Source organism: Vidua chalybeata, chromosome 5 (genome assembly GCF_026979565.1).
Source record: "Vidua chalybeata isolate OUT-0048 chromosome 5, bVidCha1 merged haplotype, whole genome shotgun sequence".
In the NCBI taxonomy this organism is placed as follows: Eukaryota; Metazoa; Chordata; class Aves; order Passeriformes; family Viduidae; genus Vidua; species Vidua chalybeata.
In genome coordinates, this window is record NC_071534.1 from 68,440,931 (window position 1) to 68,455,511 (window position 14,581).

Here is a 14,581-nt window from a genome sequence, read left to right on the forward strand (position 1 = left end):
CTCAAGGCGCGGAGGCACCGCGGGCGCGGAGCAGCCGGGGCGGTGTGGGTTGGGATGCGCGCGTGATTATTTTTACGGATTTTTTTTTTTTTTTTGAATCCCTTTTCTTGAAACTGCTGAAAAAGGTCAAGGAAGGAGTTGACTGCTAAATATTAAAAGGGAAAAAAAAAAAAAAAAGCAAGAAAGAAAGAAAAAAAAAAAAAAGCCCTAAAAAGAGCGGCAGGCATGCGCACTGCGCGGATGCCATATTGGAATGAGTCTGCCGCGGGTGCGGGCGCAGGCACGGCTGGGCTCCGCTCCGCGCAGCACCGCGCACCGCTCCGCGGGGAGAAAAAAGGGGAAAACACCCCAAAATAAGCTAAACTCGCACAGGTAAGGCACAGCGCCCGGCAGCCACCCCTCCCGAGCCCTCCAGGCTGGCATTTCCCTTTATTTTATTTATCAGGTTTGGCAGCGCTTGGGCGGAGAAAGTCGCTTTCCCTTTTCCAAGATGTATTTTAAATGATTTTAATTTTTTTTCTTTTTTTTTTTTTTCTTTTTTTTTATTTTTTTTTAAAGCGTGAGAGATGGGTGTGGATATTTTCCACCCCCCCCCCCCCATGTTTTCCAGAGGGTGAGCCCGCGGTGGAGTTGTTGGAAGTGCTGGCGTGCCGGGGCTGAGCCCCCGGCCGGGACCGGCGCTCGGAGCGCGGCTGCCGCTCCCCGGCTGCGCCCCGCGGGCCGGGAGGCTCCGCGCTGCCTCTCGGATGCATCGCAGGCGTGCGGGGCTTGCTTTTTACCTCGACAGATCGCATTTTAGATGCTCTCATCTCCTTTTTGCTCCCCTTTTCCCCCCTCCCTTTTCCCCTTTTTTTGCTTTTCCCCTCTTCTTTTTTTTTTTCTTTCTTTATTTTTTTTCTATTATTCCTTTTCCCCATCTTTATTTTCTTTCTTTTTTTTTTTTTTAAAGTTATGCCTATCGTTTTTCTGCTTTCCTGCCAAACGCTCGTGCGACCTCCTTTCAGATTTACAAGGCTGATGCACATCTCTCGGAAAGAGTTATTTTGGGTGTGCGGGTGGGTTTCTTCTGAATCTGCGGGGGAAAAGGAGGCGGCGGGGAAAAAAAGCTGCTGCAGGAGGCGAGAGGGAAGGGAAAAAAAAAAAAAAAAAAAGAAAAGAGAAGAAAGCAATCAGCTGTGCCAAAATGTGCAGCCCTGATCTAGACATATTTTCCCGTAGCGCTCCCGAACTGCGGTAAATGAATATTTATAAAGCTTGTTCAACATGGCGGGTTAAGGTGTCTTCAAAAACTGCAAATAAACATTTTGAGAGGAGAAAAAAGAGGGAAGGCGGGGTGCCACGCGTTTGCTTCAACTCTCTTTTGTTGCTCGGAGAGGTGCGCTGCTGGATTCAGTGCGGAGGGATGAGGATGGGATTCCCAATTCGGGGTCCTCCCCCCGCAGGACCCGGCGGTGGGAAAAGTACTGGGGCATTTGTGTGTGCTGGGAAGGGACGTGTGGAGTTGGAACCGCGGCCGATTTGCCTTTGAATGCCAAAATCGCAGGCGTGCCATGAGAAGAAAAAAAAAAAAATAAAATTAAATAATGCGCCGGGAGACGGAGCGCTGATTTATTTTGCATTAGCAGTAGACATGTCGTGGGATGAGATGTCCTGTTGGAGCTGTCAAACCTTCCTGGGCGCATTCAGCTGGGGATGTCTGGGGTGGATTTTTTTTGGTTTTTGTTTTTTTTTTTTTTTTTTTTTTTTTTTTTTTTTTTTTTTTTGCTTTTTGCATGTTTTTGTTTAGCAAAAACGCTCTGGAATTGCTCCACGCGGAAATTCGGGCGGCAGACAAGCGGCTTGGGCGGTGCGAGCTGCATCTCTTTTGCAGTGAGACCCTAAAAAACCCCTCGGGGACGGAGACGAATCGCAGAAGGAGTTTGCAGAGAGTTCTCCGGGAGTTGTTTGCGCTCTTCCCGGCTGCCTTTTCCAAATGTATTTTCCAGGGGAGTGGAGGAGTGAGGCTGCCTCAGAGGCAGGGAAAACTTCCCCGATAGCGTGCAGGGAGCACTTCGGTGCTGCTGTTGTTTCACCGTGCTTGTAAGGTGTTAACTTTGAAGCATCTTTGTTTTGAAGTGTGGGAGGCAATGGGATGCTCCAGCACCTCAGGCTGTCAGTGCCTGGGTGTGGATGGAGGAGCCAGGGAGGATCCAGGAGTGGCTGAAGAGCTGATGTGCTGCTCATTTCCCTGTGCCTCTTGGAGATGCTGCCCAGAACCTCGCTGTGATTTTATTTAGCAGGGCTGGTTGGTGATGCTGTCTGCACACCTTGTTGTGTAGGGTGAGATTTCCCATTCCAAAAGGGCTCTGATCCATCAGCCCACACATTTCCCCTTCCTTTCTCCAGCCCCTGCCAGGACCAAGCTGGCTCAGGGATCCAGCAAACTCACATCACAGGGTACGGTGGTGGGGAGGGTGGCAGAGGAGAAGATGGGGGAGAAACTGTGATTTCTTATGAAAATTGAAGAAAATGACATTAATTATAAGCAAGAGGCTTGAAAGGCAGTTATCAAACTGTGGTGGGATCTGGGTGGCAAAATCCAAGAGCTGCAGTGGGGTTTTCTTTGGGATGGAGACTTTGCAGAATAGAAGCTATCTTCTCTCTCTGCCCCCCCCTGCATCTCCCCATCCCCAGCTTTGTTGTCCCTTGGACAGGACAGCCTCTAAAATCAGTTTGTGCCCGTGGTGCTCTGGGGAAGAAAGTGTGGTAGCAGAGTGGTGACCCTGTGTCTGAGCAGAGAAGCAGCTTCACCTGGTTGTGTGCTGGGGATGTGGAGATGGAAGGGATTTGGAAAGGTCTGTGGAGATCCTTCTGAACCTGGGGCAAACCTTCCCCAAGGAGTTTCTTCTTCTTACACTGAGAAGGGTGCTGGCCAGGATTTAGTGCAATTTGTTTTCTGTCTCTAGAAGCCTTTAGGTGAAAACAGATTTTATTTCCTTTGCTTCTGGCAAATTAAGAGCAAGTGAGGCAGGTTCTTTCTCTGGGGTTGGGACTCTTGCCTAGGTGAGCAGGGATGTAAGTGGCTTTTTTCCTCCTTTTTTTTTTTTTTCCCCCTCTCTCCAACAGATTATTTTATGAAAGGGGAGAAAATATCCTCACAAGTCTAATAACTTCAGTGCTTATAAAGGATTAGGTCCTAATAACTCCTGTGATAAGATGGAGGCTTGGTGTAATCTGTTACTAAGTGAAAATCTAAAAGCCATTTAAATAAATGCAGCAAAGAGCTATCGAGAGATTGGTACCTTGTACACAGCAAGGAAATACCTTTTTAATGATTTTTAAGGGGTGCACAGGGTAGTGGGGCAGTAAATACATTATAAGAAAGAGAGTCTAATTTCAGTTCTATATTGAGGAAACATTTGCAAATATTCAACAGATGTTACATGTGGCAGAGGTGGAGAGTGTGTTTTGCACAGATGTAAGAACATCTGCAGAAGACAGTATACAGTTTTATATAGCTGTGATTATGAGTGATAATTGACTGGCTGGACAGGCAGTTGATGTTTTAATGAAGCATTTATTAAAACTTTATGGAAGCGTTACTAGAAATAGGGTAAACACCACAACTGCCAACACTTCAGACTGGGGATGCTTTTCCCCCTCTCCTGGCTTGTGCTGTGCTGAGCTGGTGTATTTTGGGTCACTGTTTCTGGCCTTTCAGAGCCCTGGGATGCTGGTCTGAGATGAGTGAGGGGATGTGACGTTAACCTTGTTGAAGGACAGGACATGGTGGAGAAGGTGCCACCTTGTTTGTCCAGCAGATACTGGGGAGAAATTCTTGGCTGGGAGGGTGGTGAGGCTCTGGCACAGGCTGCCCAGAGAAGCTGTGGCTGCCCCTGCATCCCTGGAAGTGTCCAAAGCCAAGCTGGACAGGGCTTGGAGCAACCTGGGATAGTGGAAGGTGTCCCTGTCCATGGCAGGGGGTTGGGAATGCGATAATCTTTAAGATCCCTTCCAGCTCAAACCGTTCTGTGAATCTTCAAGGGCATTTCACTGGTTAAATTCGTGTTGGTGTGGGGTAAGCAGAGGCATGGAGAGCATCTGAGGAGGTTTACAAGAAGGGTGATGGTTGAAGGAGGTGGCTTGTCCCTGACTGTGTCCAAGTGATAAAGGAGTTGTGAAAAACTCCAGGACCTGTGACAGATACCCAAAACTTGAAGCAGAGGAGCCAGGGTTGTGTTCATGAGGGTTAACGAAAAAAATAATGTTATGACCACAGGGTCCATGCTTTAGATGACCTGAAGGTGTCAGAAGTTTTTTTTTTACGATGAATATTGATGCAGAGTCGATCAGCTGGTGCAGCAGGGTCCTCAGTGCTGAAAATGAAATGCTGTTGATAATAGTGATGCCACCTGCAAATGTGGGTTTGTTCTGTCACTGTAACATCTGGCCCCTAGGAGCAAGGGGTTTTTTTTTAGGATTAGAGTAGCTGATGGTACCTTGCCAATATTTAAAACTCATCATTTGAAACTGTTGATCTTTGCATGACAGACCCTGATGAAACCTGTCAAATCCATCCTATGGCGGTTTTTTTTGGCAAAAGATTTCTCTTTCCTTTATTTTCTGTTTCTTGGGGTATGACTCCTACAGAGGTTAAAAATGTTGGAGTTGCAAAATAAGGAAATGCAGAAATAAGAGCGAAGACTTCTCCACTGACATTTAAAAAACTCCTGAAAAAGTTTATTTTGAGATTGGCCTTTTGTAAGACCTCAACAAAGCATTCTTGTGAAGGCTGATTTGGAAAATGTGTTCACAGTTACTCCCATTTCTATGAATCAGAAGTGTTGATCTAAAATAAAATAGTAATAAAAAGAAAGAAAAAAAGCCTAAAACCAAGCAGCTCTTGACAGCTGACCCAGGGATCAATTCTGAGTAGGTGTGAGGCTTAAAAAAAGTATGTGCAGAATCCTTGCTATTTTTACTCCCAATTCCTGCTTTCATGACTAATACTCTTAGCATCACTGGGTGGCTTGTGCAAAAGAGCCTTCTTTTCTTGGGTAAAGTTCTGAGACCCAATTTGAATAAAAGTTAATTAGAAAGTCTTGCATTTATTTGCTTGGCAAGGAAGTGGAATTCCCTCCTAAAATCCAGGAGGTGACATTATGCCTGCCTCTGCTGTGTAGGAGATCAGACAAGACAGCCACAGGCTGAGGATATTTAAAGTCTAAAGGGTCGTAAGTCCTTTGTGGAGACTTTTGGGTAGAAAGCCATAGCTCTCCTACGTGCATCAAAGATACATCTTTAAAGAAAGTTCAGGAAAAAGCAAAAATTAACTGGTTCTTGGAAGGTGTTTTGAGTGTGGGAGCTCAGTGCAAGTGTAAGATCAGGCTCCAAGATATTTGTTGGGATGGTGGTGAGGCATTAAACCTGGATGTTTTGCAGCAGCTCTCATGTTCACAGGAAAGGGAATCCAATTTGTTTTACCTTGGAGAAATGGGGTGGAATTAGCCCTGTAAATGTGCCTTGTAGGACTCTATGAGTTAAAAATGTCTTGTGCAATTTGGTTCTGGATAGACCTTGGCAGGGCTCTGCTGGCTGCCCTCACATGTGCTTGGCGAAGGGAAGGGTCCTCCTCTTCCTGCTGTTGTGCTGTGAGGTGGCTGGAGATGGTTTTGAGGGCTGGATCTTTTTTAAATTTTTCTTTTTTTGGCAGATCCTGCCAGTCAGTGAAGCTGCTTCTGGATGTAGAGCACTGACAGGGGTGTAAGTGCGTGTAGGACTAAGCCCAAGTGCTGATCAGCTGTGCTGTTTAAATGAGCCAAACAGTGCCAAGATCTAAAATGTCATTTTTTTCCTAAAAAGTGTTGGAGTCAGATGGCAGATGTTTCCTGGATTCTGGCTTGCATCTTGTATTTTTTTTTTTTTTCTTTTTTGAGAACGGCTCTGACTGCTGCAAAGACGTAGAAGGCAGAACTGATTGCCCTGGACAATGGGAGTTTGGTTGATGAGGGACTTCTGAATTGGGCTCTAAATTAAGTCTGTGAAAACAGTGTTTTGTGTTTCCTGCTGGGTGACTTCTGTCTCTGGGCTGATTGGTCCCACTCAGGGGGTCTGACTGATTAATTTGGTGCATGTGGCTGCTCTTTCGAGGTGGTAAGCATCACATGGTGGGGGTTGGAACTCGGTGATCTTTAAGGTCCTTTCCAGCCCATTCCACTGTGTTCTGTGATTTTGCCTAACAAGATGAGGTGTCTCAGGATGATAAAGCAGCTCTGTGTCTACAAGTTACCCATCTCAAAGGCTTCTTGGTTTCAGCTCCGTTTCAAACACAGAGGTGGGAGAAGACAGAGTGTTGCACATGGTTGTTGCTCTGCTTCTTCCTTGAGGTTCTTTTTCCTGTTATAAAGGGCATCAAGGACATTGTCCCAATCTTCTTCATGGCCCTGGTTCAGCTGAGAGCTTTAGAAGATGCCTAAATTTAAATATGCCATATTTCCAAGTAGTTGGTGTATGTTGGGTGCTTAGCATGGGTAGAAGTTCTTTACCAAAGTGGGGGGCAACATCATGGAAATTGCCTGTTGGGTCATGAAGGAGGTGCAGACGCCTGTTGGGTGACAGAACAGCTGGGAACAGGCAAGATTAGTATGTGGTGACCTCCCTGTCCCTGGGAGACGTGCTTTGTGAGGTGCTGAAGGTGGGGATGTCCAGGGTTCACAGGGGCAGTGGCAGGAGTACAGGTGGGGCAGCAATGCCCCCTTCCCCCTGCTTATAAAACGTTGATCTCCCTCAGGAGAAGGAAAATTGAGTGAAAAAGTGCTTTAATTTTTGAGATTTGATCTAGTCCTTGGAGAAATTTGTGGCAGGTTTTGGCTTGAAGTCCATCTCAAGGTCCTTAGGTTTTATTTACACACAGGACAGCTGAGAGGGTGATGTGTACCCAAGCCTGGGTGCCTGCCTGTCATCTCTCTCTCTTTTTTTTTTTTTTTTTTTTATCTTAATACTGCAGGGCTTTTTGCAGTAAACAAGTTAAGAGTCTCTAATTAGGTTTATTTTACTTTCTGTTATCTTATCTTTCTACCATTTATCTCTGTGTGTATCCTGGACTCAGGAGTGTGCCAGGTAGGGAGGGTGAGAAAATTGCTTTGTGGAACAGTTTTGCCTTGTTGGCATCAAAAATGTGAAGATTTTGGCCCCAGTGCAAGAAGAGAGTAGAGCAAGGACCGGCTGAGTTACAGGGGCTGGCACCACCTTGCACAATCCCTTCCCCACCATGTGTCTTCAGAGAAGTTTGGTTCCTTTCCTTCTCTGACTTTGAGATAGACAATCCAGACTATCCCTACTCTGGTGGTTCCCTAATTTTCCTGTTTTTACAAGTTTTCCCTCCAGGCTTACTCATTCATTTTCTGCTGCTGGACAAATGCTACCTTCAGGAGCAGAAAGATGAGCCCGGTTGAGTGGCTGGAGCAGGGGGACTGGAAGGGGACTTGGACTGACCATCCCTTACCCCAGGGTGGGATTAACTCTACCAAGATCAGTTTCTGGACACATCAGCATCCTAACTCCTCCAAAAAGCAGAGCTCTGTGCCCTTCCCACAGTATATCCTGCTTCTTCACCAGATTCATTATAAGTGATTTCTTCTCCTGCCCAAATCGTGTCCCCTCCCTGCAGTTTCAACCAAGCTGCCTTCTTCAGTCCACCAAGAACATGGAAAACAGATTATATTCTTTCCCCATTCAGCTGTTTTTTATGTATTTGAGTATTGTGAACATTCCTGGTTCTCCAGAGTACATGGGATTTGTTTCTTCCACCCCAGAGTGCAACACAGAGCTGTTCAAAGCAGTAAATTTCCCTTATTAAAATCCTTTGGTGTCTTCAATATGAAAGAGAAATTGTCAGTTGATATAAGTGAAAACATTTGGCGAGGGAAGCTCTCAAATAAATAATAAAAAAGCCCTCACAGGAATTTGGAAGAAAAGGTCCTTTAAAGGTTTCCAACTGGTGCTTTGTCTGAGAGGAGAGACAGGCCCTTTTTCTAGGAGGTGAAACTGTTACTTGATGTGTTCAGTAGCCCTTTTGAATGAGCTTCCACTGCATTGTGCAGATGCTCAGGGATGTGAGTGTTGTGGGGGGCTGTCACTAGCAGTGCATCCTGGATCATGTCCCACAGGGATGAGATCCCCTTCCTCCTGCTCCATGAGCAGGACCAGGACAACGTGGCATCTGAGCATCTCCCTTCACTAGTGGTCTAGTGGAAGGTGTCCCTGCCCGTGGCAGCAGGGTTGGAACCAGATGATCTTTATGGCCTCTTCCAATCCAAACCATTCTCTGATTCAGCTTGTCTGCTGGGAAATTTGGTATTTAAAACATTAGCAGGTGCTGTGCAAGAGCAGGAACCCCCTGAGGGTTGTTCATCTGAATTTCAGGTGTCTGACTTGGACCACTTAAGTCAGTCATCCTTTGGATGTGACTTTTCTTGGCTGGATATTTGGAAAAGGTTCTCCCAGAGGGTGGCTGGGCACTGCAACAGGCTCCTCAGGGAATTGGTCACAGCACCCAGCCTGGCAGAGACCATAACATGTTTGGACAACACTCAGGCACGTAGTAGGATTGTTGGGGTTGTCTTGTGTAGGGCCAGGAGCTGGACTTTGATGATTCTGGTGGGTCCTTTCCAACTCAGGACATTCTGTGATTCTCTGACCCTGCAGCCCTACTGCCACTCTCAAGTGTCACCGTGCTGAGAGGTGGCACCATCTCCAGTCAGTGTCTGTTGCTGGATTTTGGAGGGGCCAAAATCAATCCCAGATCACTGGGAAAGCAGTGGAATTTATCTCTGTACCATTCAGGACTCAGCATTACATTGGCACACCTGGTTCACTATTCAGGCTGGAGGTTTCAAGGATGCAGGATTTATTTTGTGTCAGTCCTGATGAACCAAGCATGCATAGGAGTTAGAAAGTAAGTTTTTCAGGAGTAGCTTTAAGGAAGAGCCCTAGGGGTGCTGGATTTGCGTGTGGGTGAGGGACTTCTCCCTACAGAGGATCACTCCAAAGGAAGAAAAACCAGGATGGAGGTGACAGGAGATGAGAAGTGCAAAATGGTGCGAGGAAGCCAATGCTGTGCTTGTACAAAGAGCCAATATTGATACAGATGACAAGGCAGCACGTTGGAGATAAAGGCAGAGCTGAGACTGACAGCCATGGGAAGAAGGAAATAAAAGAAATTCTTTATTACATTGCCTGGCTTTTCCTGCCTGTGAGTTAAGAGCCTGGATCTGAATTAAATACCAAGGGAATGAGAGCTGCGTGGGGGGAAGAATCGGATCAGTCTGAGCCACCACTGTGCAGAAACAATAGGCAAGGGATATGAAACCAGGGAATTCCCCCCCTCCCTGCTCTTTCAAATGCATTTCATAGGATTTTCCTTTGTGCTTCTGCCTGGTGTAATGTCACCTTGAGCCTCTTCTGGTGCTGTTTGCCATCACCTTGTTCCCAGGCTGGCTTGTGGTCCTTGATTTGGTTTCCAGTGGATTTCACACTGGCAGAGGAATTAGAGTACAGTGGTGTGTGCTGCTTGTGTAATGTTGATGATTGCAGGCCAGCCAGTGTGCTACTGTTAACAGTATGGCTGGGGACTCTGTTTGAAGTGTTAATTAGCAGCAATTAATAAGAAGTGAAAAATTAATACCCTGTGTCAGCTTTCTTTGCTAGTTAGTTATATCAACACTAAAGCTCAGCGCTATTTTGAGGCTGGTGTTTGCATAAGAGTTTGGTCTTGTTGTCACATGCTGTTGGGAAAATACTGAAGTGCTCTCCTACCACAACTGGTAAACTTGTTATTACCAAAATAAGCCAAGTAATGGCCTCTGATAGATCCAGTTTCCTTGGGATGTGAATGTTCTCAACATGACGTTTCAAAATCAGTTAAGTTGTCCATAGCTTAAGCAAAAAATACATTAAAATAGAGTTTGAAACCCCAAAAATGTTGATGATGCTGCTGAATGTGCCTCAGAGATTCTCCAGTTCCTCCTTTTAATTGAAGTGGGCTCAAACCCAGTCCCAGATGGGGCCACTGAGAATGGCTCCCAGTTGTGTTGCTGATACCTTGGGCAGGTTCCTGCTGATTTGCCCATCCACTTTCCATTTCTCATGGGAAATTCCATAATCCAGGAGTTTGAGTCCCTCTCACGGGTCTGGTGAAAGATTTGGGGCTTGGCTGTATAAAAAAAAAAAAAGCAAAAAACAAATAGTGTTGTTGTCTGATTGGGCACCTTCAGCTTTTTGTCAGCTCATAACTCTGTTTTATCAGCATCATAGAAGCATCACAAGATTTAACTACAATACCAAGAGGATTATGTTTCTTCTTGGTATTTATATTGTTACCCCTGAGCTCTCTTTAAGATGATGGATTTGTTGTGTTTAAATTGATACCTCTGTTTCTCTCTGTTCTTTGATTTTTTTTGGTAGAGTTATCTTCCATCCTTGTCTAGTCCCTGGCAAAAATTAAAACAGCCACATCCCCCCAAGGTTTAGCTTCAGCTGGCATCTCCCCTCCTCTCACATTTAACAAGCTTGATGTAAAGTCCTGATACTTAGCTAATTTATTATTAATGATATTTACAGAAGTGTCTCTATCAAAGGAGAAGTGGGGTTTTTTTTTGACTTTCAGTAAACTGACTGCTTCTAGTTTCGTGGTTAATTGAAACTTAATATACACTGGGGATGAGTGATGCGTATGTTCTGAGGTTAGCTGCACTCAGAATACTTGGAGTCTATAATACACTTAATTCATTAGCAAGTCTCATGTCAACAAAGAATAAAGATGTAGTGCTGTAGTGGCCATGGCAGTGGGAAAAGGGTCATATTTGTGGAGTACTTAATGTATGCTGAGCACTCTGTGAAGAGACCAACAACCATATTGCCCTGAGCTGGGTTACGATCTTCTTGTTTTAAAATACTTCTTTTTTCTTTCATGAGCAGATTCCTTTGGGGAGGGGAACAAAAATTTCTAACTTTGCCTGAACAACTTTCGATGGAGGTCGAATCACCTGCCTTGGTAATTTGCTTCCACCAGTGATTTTTTCTGTGAAACACCCATGGCTTTTGCAGGTTTTAATTGCAGCTGTGATTGCTCCAGCAGACAGTCCTACTAATGGATATGAGACACTTGACATGCTCCTCGTCTTGTTCAGTTCTGATATAACTGCTCACACACATCCATTTCTTCTTTCAAATTGCCATAGGAGCAGCCTTAAAAACTGGGAGTGAGAAATCCACGGCAGAACGCTCTCCTCCTTTCTATTTTATAACCATCATATCTAGTCTTCTAGAATATGCCTCCAGAGTAGTAAAAGTTGAAAAAATCCCATATATTTTTACAATCTTATTACATCCTGCTTTGCCTGGCCTCTGGCAGTAAACTTCTTTCCTACTTTTAGTCACACGTTTTGCAGAGCAGTTGGCTCTGGTGCTGCCAGCACAGTCCTCTCTGTCGTGCAGGATTTGAAGGCTCCTGTAATAAACAGGACCAGTCCTCCCCATCACATATTCTGGACACACACCTTCCCTACTGCCTGGCTTTGCTTTAGCATATCTTGTGTGAATAGCTGGTTCCCTCTGTGCCCATAACCCCAGCTCTTGGTTTCTCTTTTTCAGTCGTCCTTTGACACCTCGTAATTCATCAGCATCTCAGAGTTTTACTGAAAAGCTCACTTTGGACTTGTTTTTAATCTATTCCTAAAGGTGTATCTTGGGGTGTTGCTTGTCTGGTGGCTTAGTGTGGCTAGAAATACAGTTCTCATTTAGTCTGGTGTCTGATGCAAGATCTGATCAGCCTGGGTGCCCTTCCTCATACTGTTTTTCATTTCTGTGTGTTTGAATTCAACTTTGAATTTACTGTGGTCACTGCTACTAGAAGAAACTCCTCTGCTAACACAACCCAATTTAAAATCAGCTAGTATTTCCTGCTCTGCATATTAAAACTGGTACAGTTACCTTAGGTCAGTCCTCATAAACAGTTGCAGCCAGCACTATTTCACGAAGGTATCTGCATTTTGCATGCTCAGTTTTATTTTCTAGAGTTACTCCAGTCACTTTCTTATGAGTATCTTTGCTTCAGTGTTTCCTCTGTTTCATTATCACAGATCTCCCCCTTTGGAAATTTGAATATTTATGGAGTGAAATACATCTCACACAGCGTTAGTCATCAAGAAAACCCCTGGAAATCAGGGGCTGAAGTGGCTGGAAGATGGTGGAGATGTTTTTTTAGCATGGGTTGTGCTGCCTTGTGGGTTCATCCTTCTCTCTCTGTTGGTAGCATTGGGAGCTGGAGGGAACTTTGAGATGTGAAGTCTCTGGATGCTGTTTATTGCCTTATTATCTTCTCTGTTGTAATTATTTTTGCTGTTGCTCTTATGATATTATTGCCACTAAGGTCCTTTGTTGTCGTTTTCATCCAACTCCAGCTTCAGGCTGGAGACAAGAGCAGGATGGAAGGGTCACCATCAGAGGGTCATAGAATTATTTAGGTTGTGAAAGACCTCTAAGATCTTTCATTCCAACTGTATCAAGATGGGGTGACATGAAAACCATCGGGAAAGGCTGAGGGAATGGAATGGGTTGGTGTACAATAAATCACTCACTGCTTTTTTTTTTTTTTTTTTTTTTAATTTTCATTGTAGCTTGTCCTCCTTGCTGCAGGATGAATTAGGAAGGCAAAGCTTCTTCCTCTGAGCCATGGAGACGAGGGCATCTTTCATTGCCAGCATGAGAGAGACCCAGCAGCTCTCCCCAGAGAAGGATCCCAGCCCAGCCAACGGTGATGGGGAGCAGTTTGATTCAGGTGAGCTCCCCTTCACCCCCACGAGTCCTTGTCACTGCTGCAGCTCCTCACAGAGGTAGAGCTGGGAGTCAGGGAGGCATTGGGAATGGTTGTACAGCTCCAAGCCTCTTTTTGGGTCTTAGGGATTGGACTGTGTTCTGTGACTGATGGGAAATAGGAGCTTTTCTTCTTCTGGATCTCATCTGCAGTATGTATCAGCTATTCAAAATTTAAACAGCCGTGGAAAACCTTTCCCAAGGCATCATATTATGTTCTCCCAGCTTCTCCAGCATTTTTTATTCTGTTGAAGTTTTGTAGTTAAGAGAGATAGAACAAACAGTCATAAATTTACAGCATTTCTGCTTTGTTTTGACCTTCCCCCTCATTTCCTTCACTATTTTTTGGAGTGCTTCAGTTGAGGGGGCTTCACAAGTGCTGAGGAGAGGAGAGCTGGTCACACATTGTCCTTGTGCTCATGACTGGATGCTTTGTAATGCTCTGGGATGGGCTCCTGAAGCTGTGAGGATCTGCTGTGCTAATTTTGGGTGTTCTATGGTAGATGCAGAAAAGTAAATACTACATTCTGGTGATTTTTGATGGAATCAGATGCTTTAACTTCCCATATGCAGCCTTAGCAGGAGGAGACTGTGTCATATGATGGAAAAGTACATTATGGCTAGTCCTAACCTACTTTCTTTCTGAAGCCAAGCTTTTCCCTGCTTCTCCCTCAGCACGTCAGAAATTCGGCCACTCAGCCTTCAGTTTCCTCACTTCTTGTAGCAGCTCAGTGATTTTCCTGTTTCCTTGGTCACCAGATCCTTGGATTTCCAGATTGGACACATCTAGGCTGGTCTAGTCACCACTGGATCTGTCTGTGGTAGAGAGATAGGAATCTCTAAGATGAGATTCAGTTGGCCAACCATAGACATTTTTTTTTTTTTTTTGGGAATGAGTAGAAGTGCCCTGCAGTGCCTAAATTTTGGTGGGGATAAGGATTTTCATGGGTCTGCCAAGGCTGTGCCAGAGGTCTGTGGTTGATCAGGTGTCTGTGTGTCTCCCTCTCCCCACACCTGTTGTGGGAGCATTTCAGTGCTCTGTTCACTCAAAAAGTCATGTATGTGTATCTAAGTGCAATAAATAAGATGTCTAAGCAATTTGCCTTAAATACTTTCTCCTATGGTGAAGCCTGGGGAAAAAAAAATCTGTGTTTCTGGAGCCACAGGGTTTGGGTCTTTTATCCCTTTTTTTTTCCCATAGCTGAACATTCCAGGGGGCTGTTAACAGCTGGAACAGTTGCGTTTTTATAGTGTCAATGTATGAGCACTTTAAAGCCATTGAGAGGCTCGCAGATAATGACTTGTTGATTTTATTTGTCATCCTGGGCTTGTTTATACATCACCGTATTGTAAACCAGCCAGCCTTGACTCTTTCATTAAGAAAAAGCTCTGGACCTAAGTAGCAATAATTGGAAAGGGAGCTGGTATGTAAAATAGGTTTAATGCCAGATTTATCACCTTTCAGGGTGTCCTGTGCTCCTCAGCAGTTGGGTTTTTGTGATGGATGAGGAGATTTGTGTGCAGCCCTGTTGCATGTTTGGGGGGTGTTGGGTCCTTCGGGCTGGTCTCATCCCTGTGCCACTCTGTGTCTGCTCTGGATGCCCCCCTGCCAGAATTCCAGCAGGGAATAAAGTCCATTAAAAAAACATTTTGAAAACATACAGTGCCTTCAGAATCCGTTGTGGTGAAATGAAGCAAAATAAACCACTGATGCTGTGATAAATGAGTA

General features: G+C 45.0%; 1 protein-coding gene across 1 annotated transcript in view; it reads left to right on the forward strand.

Annotated features, from left to right (window-relative positions):
* Positions 1 to 308: 308 nt before the first annotated feature.
* SFMBT2 (Scm like with four mbt domains 2) overlaps positions 309 to 14,581 on the forward strand; it is a 104,870-nt gene continuing 90,597 nt past the window's right edge. Inside the window, exons 1-2 of the mRNA XM_053943881.1 lie at positions 309 to 372; positions 12,657 to 12,817. Of these exons, the coding sequence (XP_053799856.1) occupies positions 12,712 to 12,817 (106 nt within the window). The 5' untranslated portion in view covers positions 309 to 372; positions 12,657 to 12,711. The remainder of the gene's footprint in view (positions 373 to 12,656; positions 12,818 to 14,581) is intronic.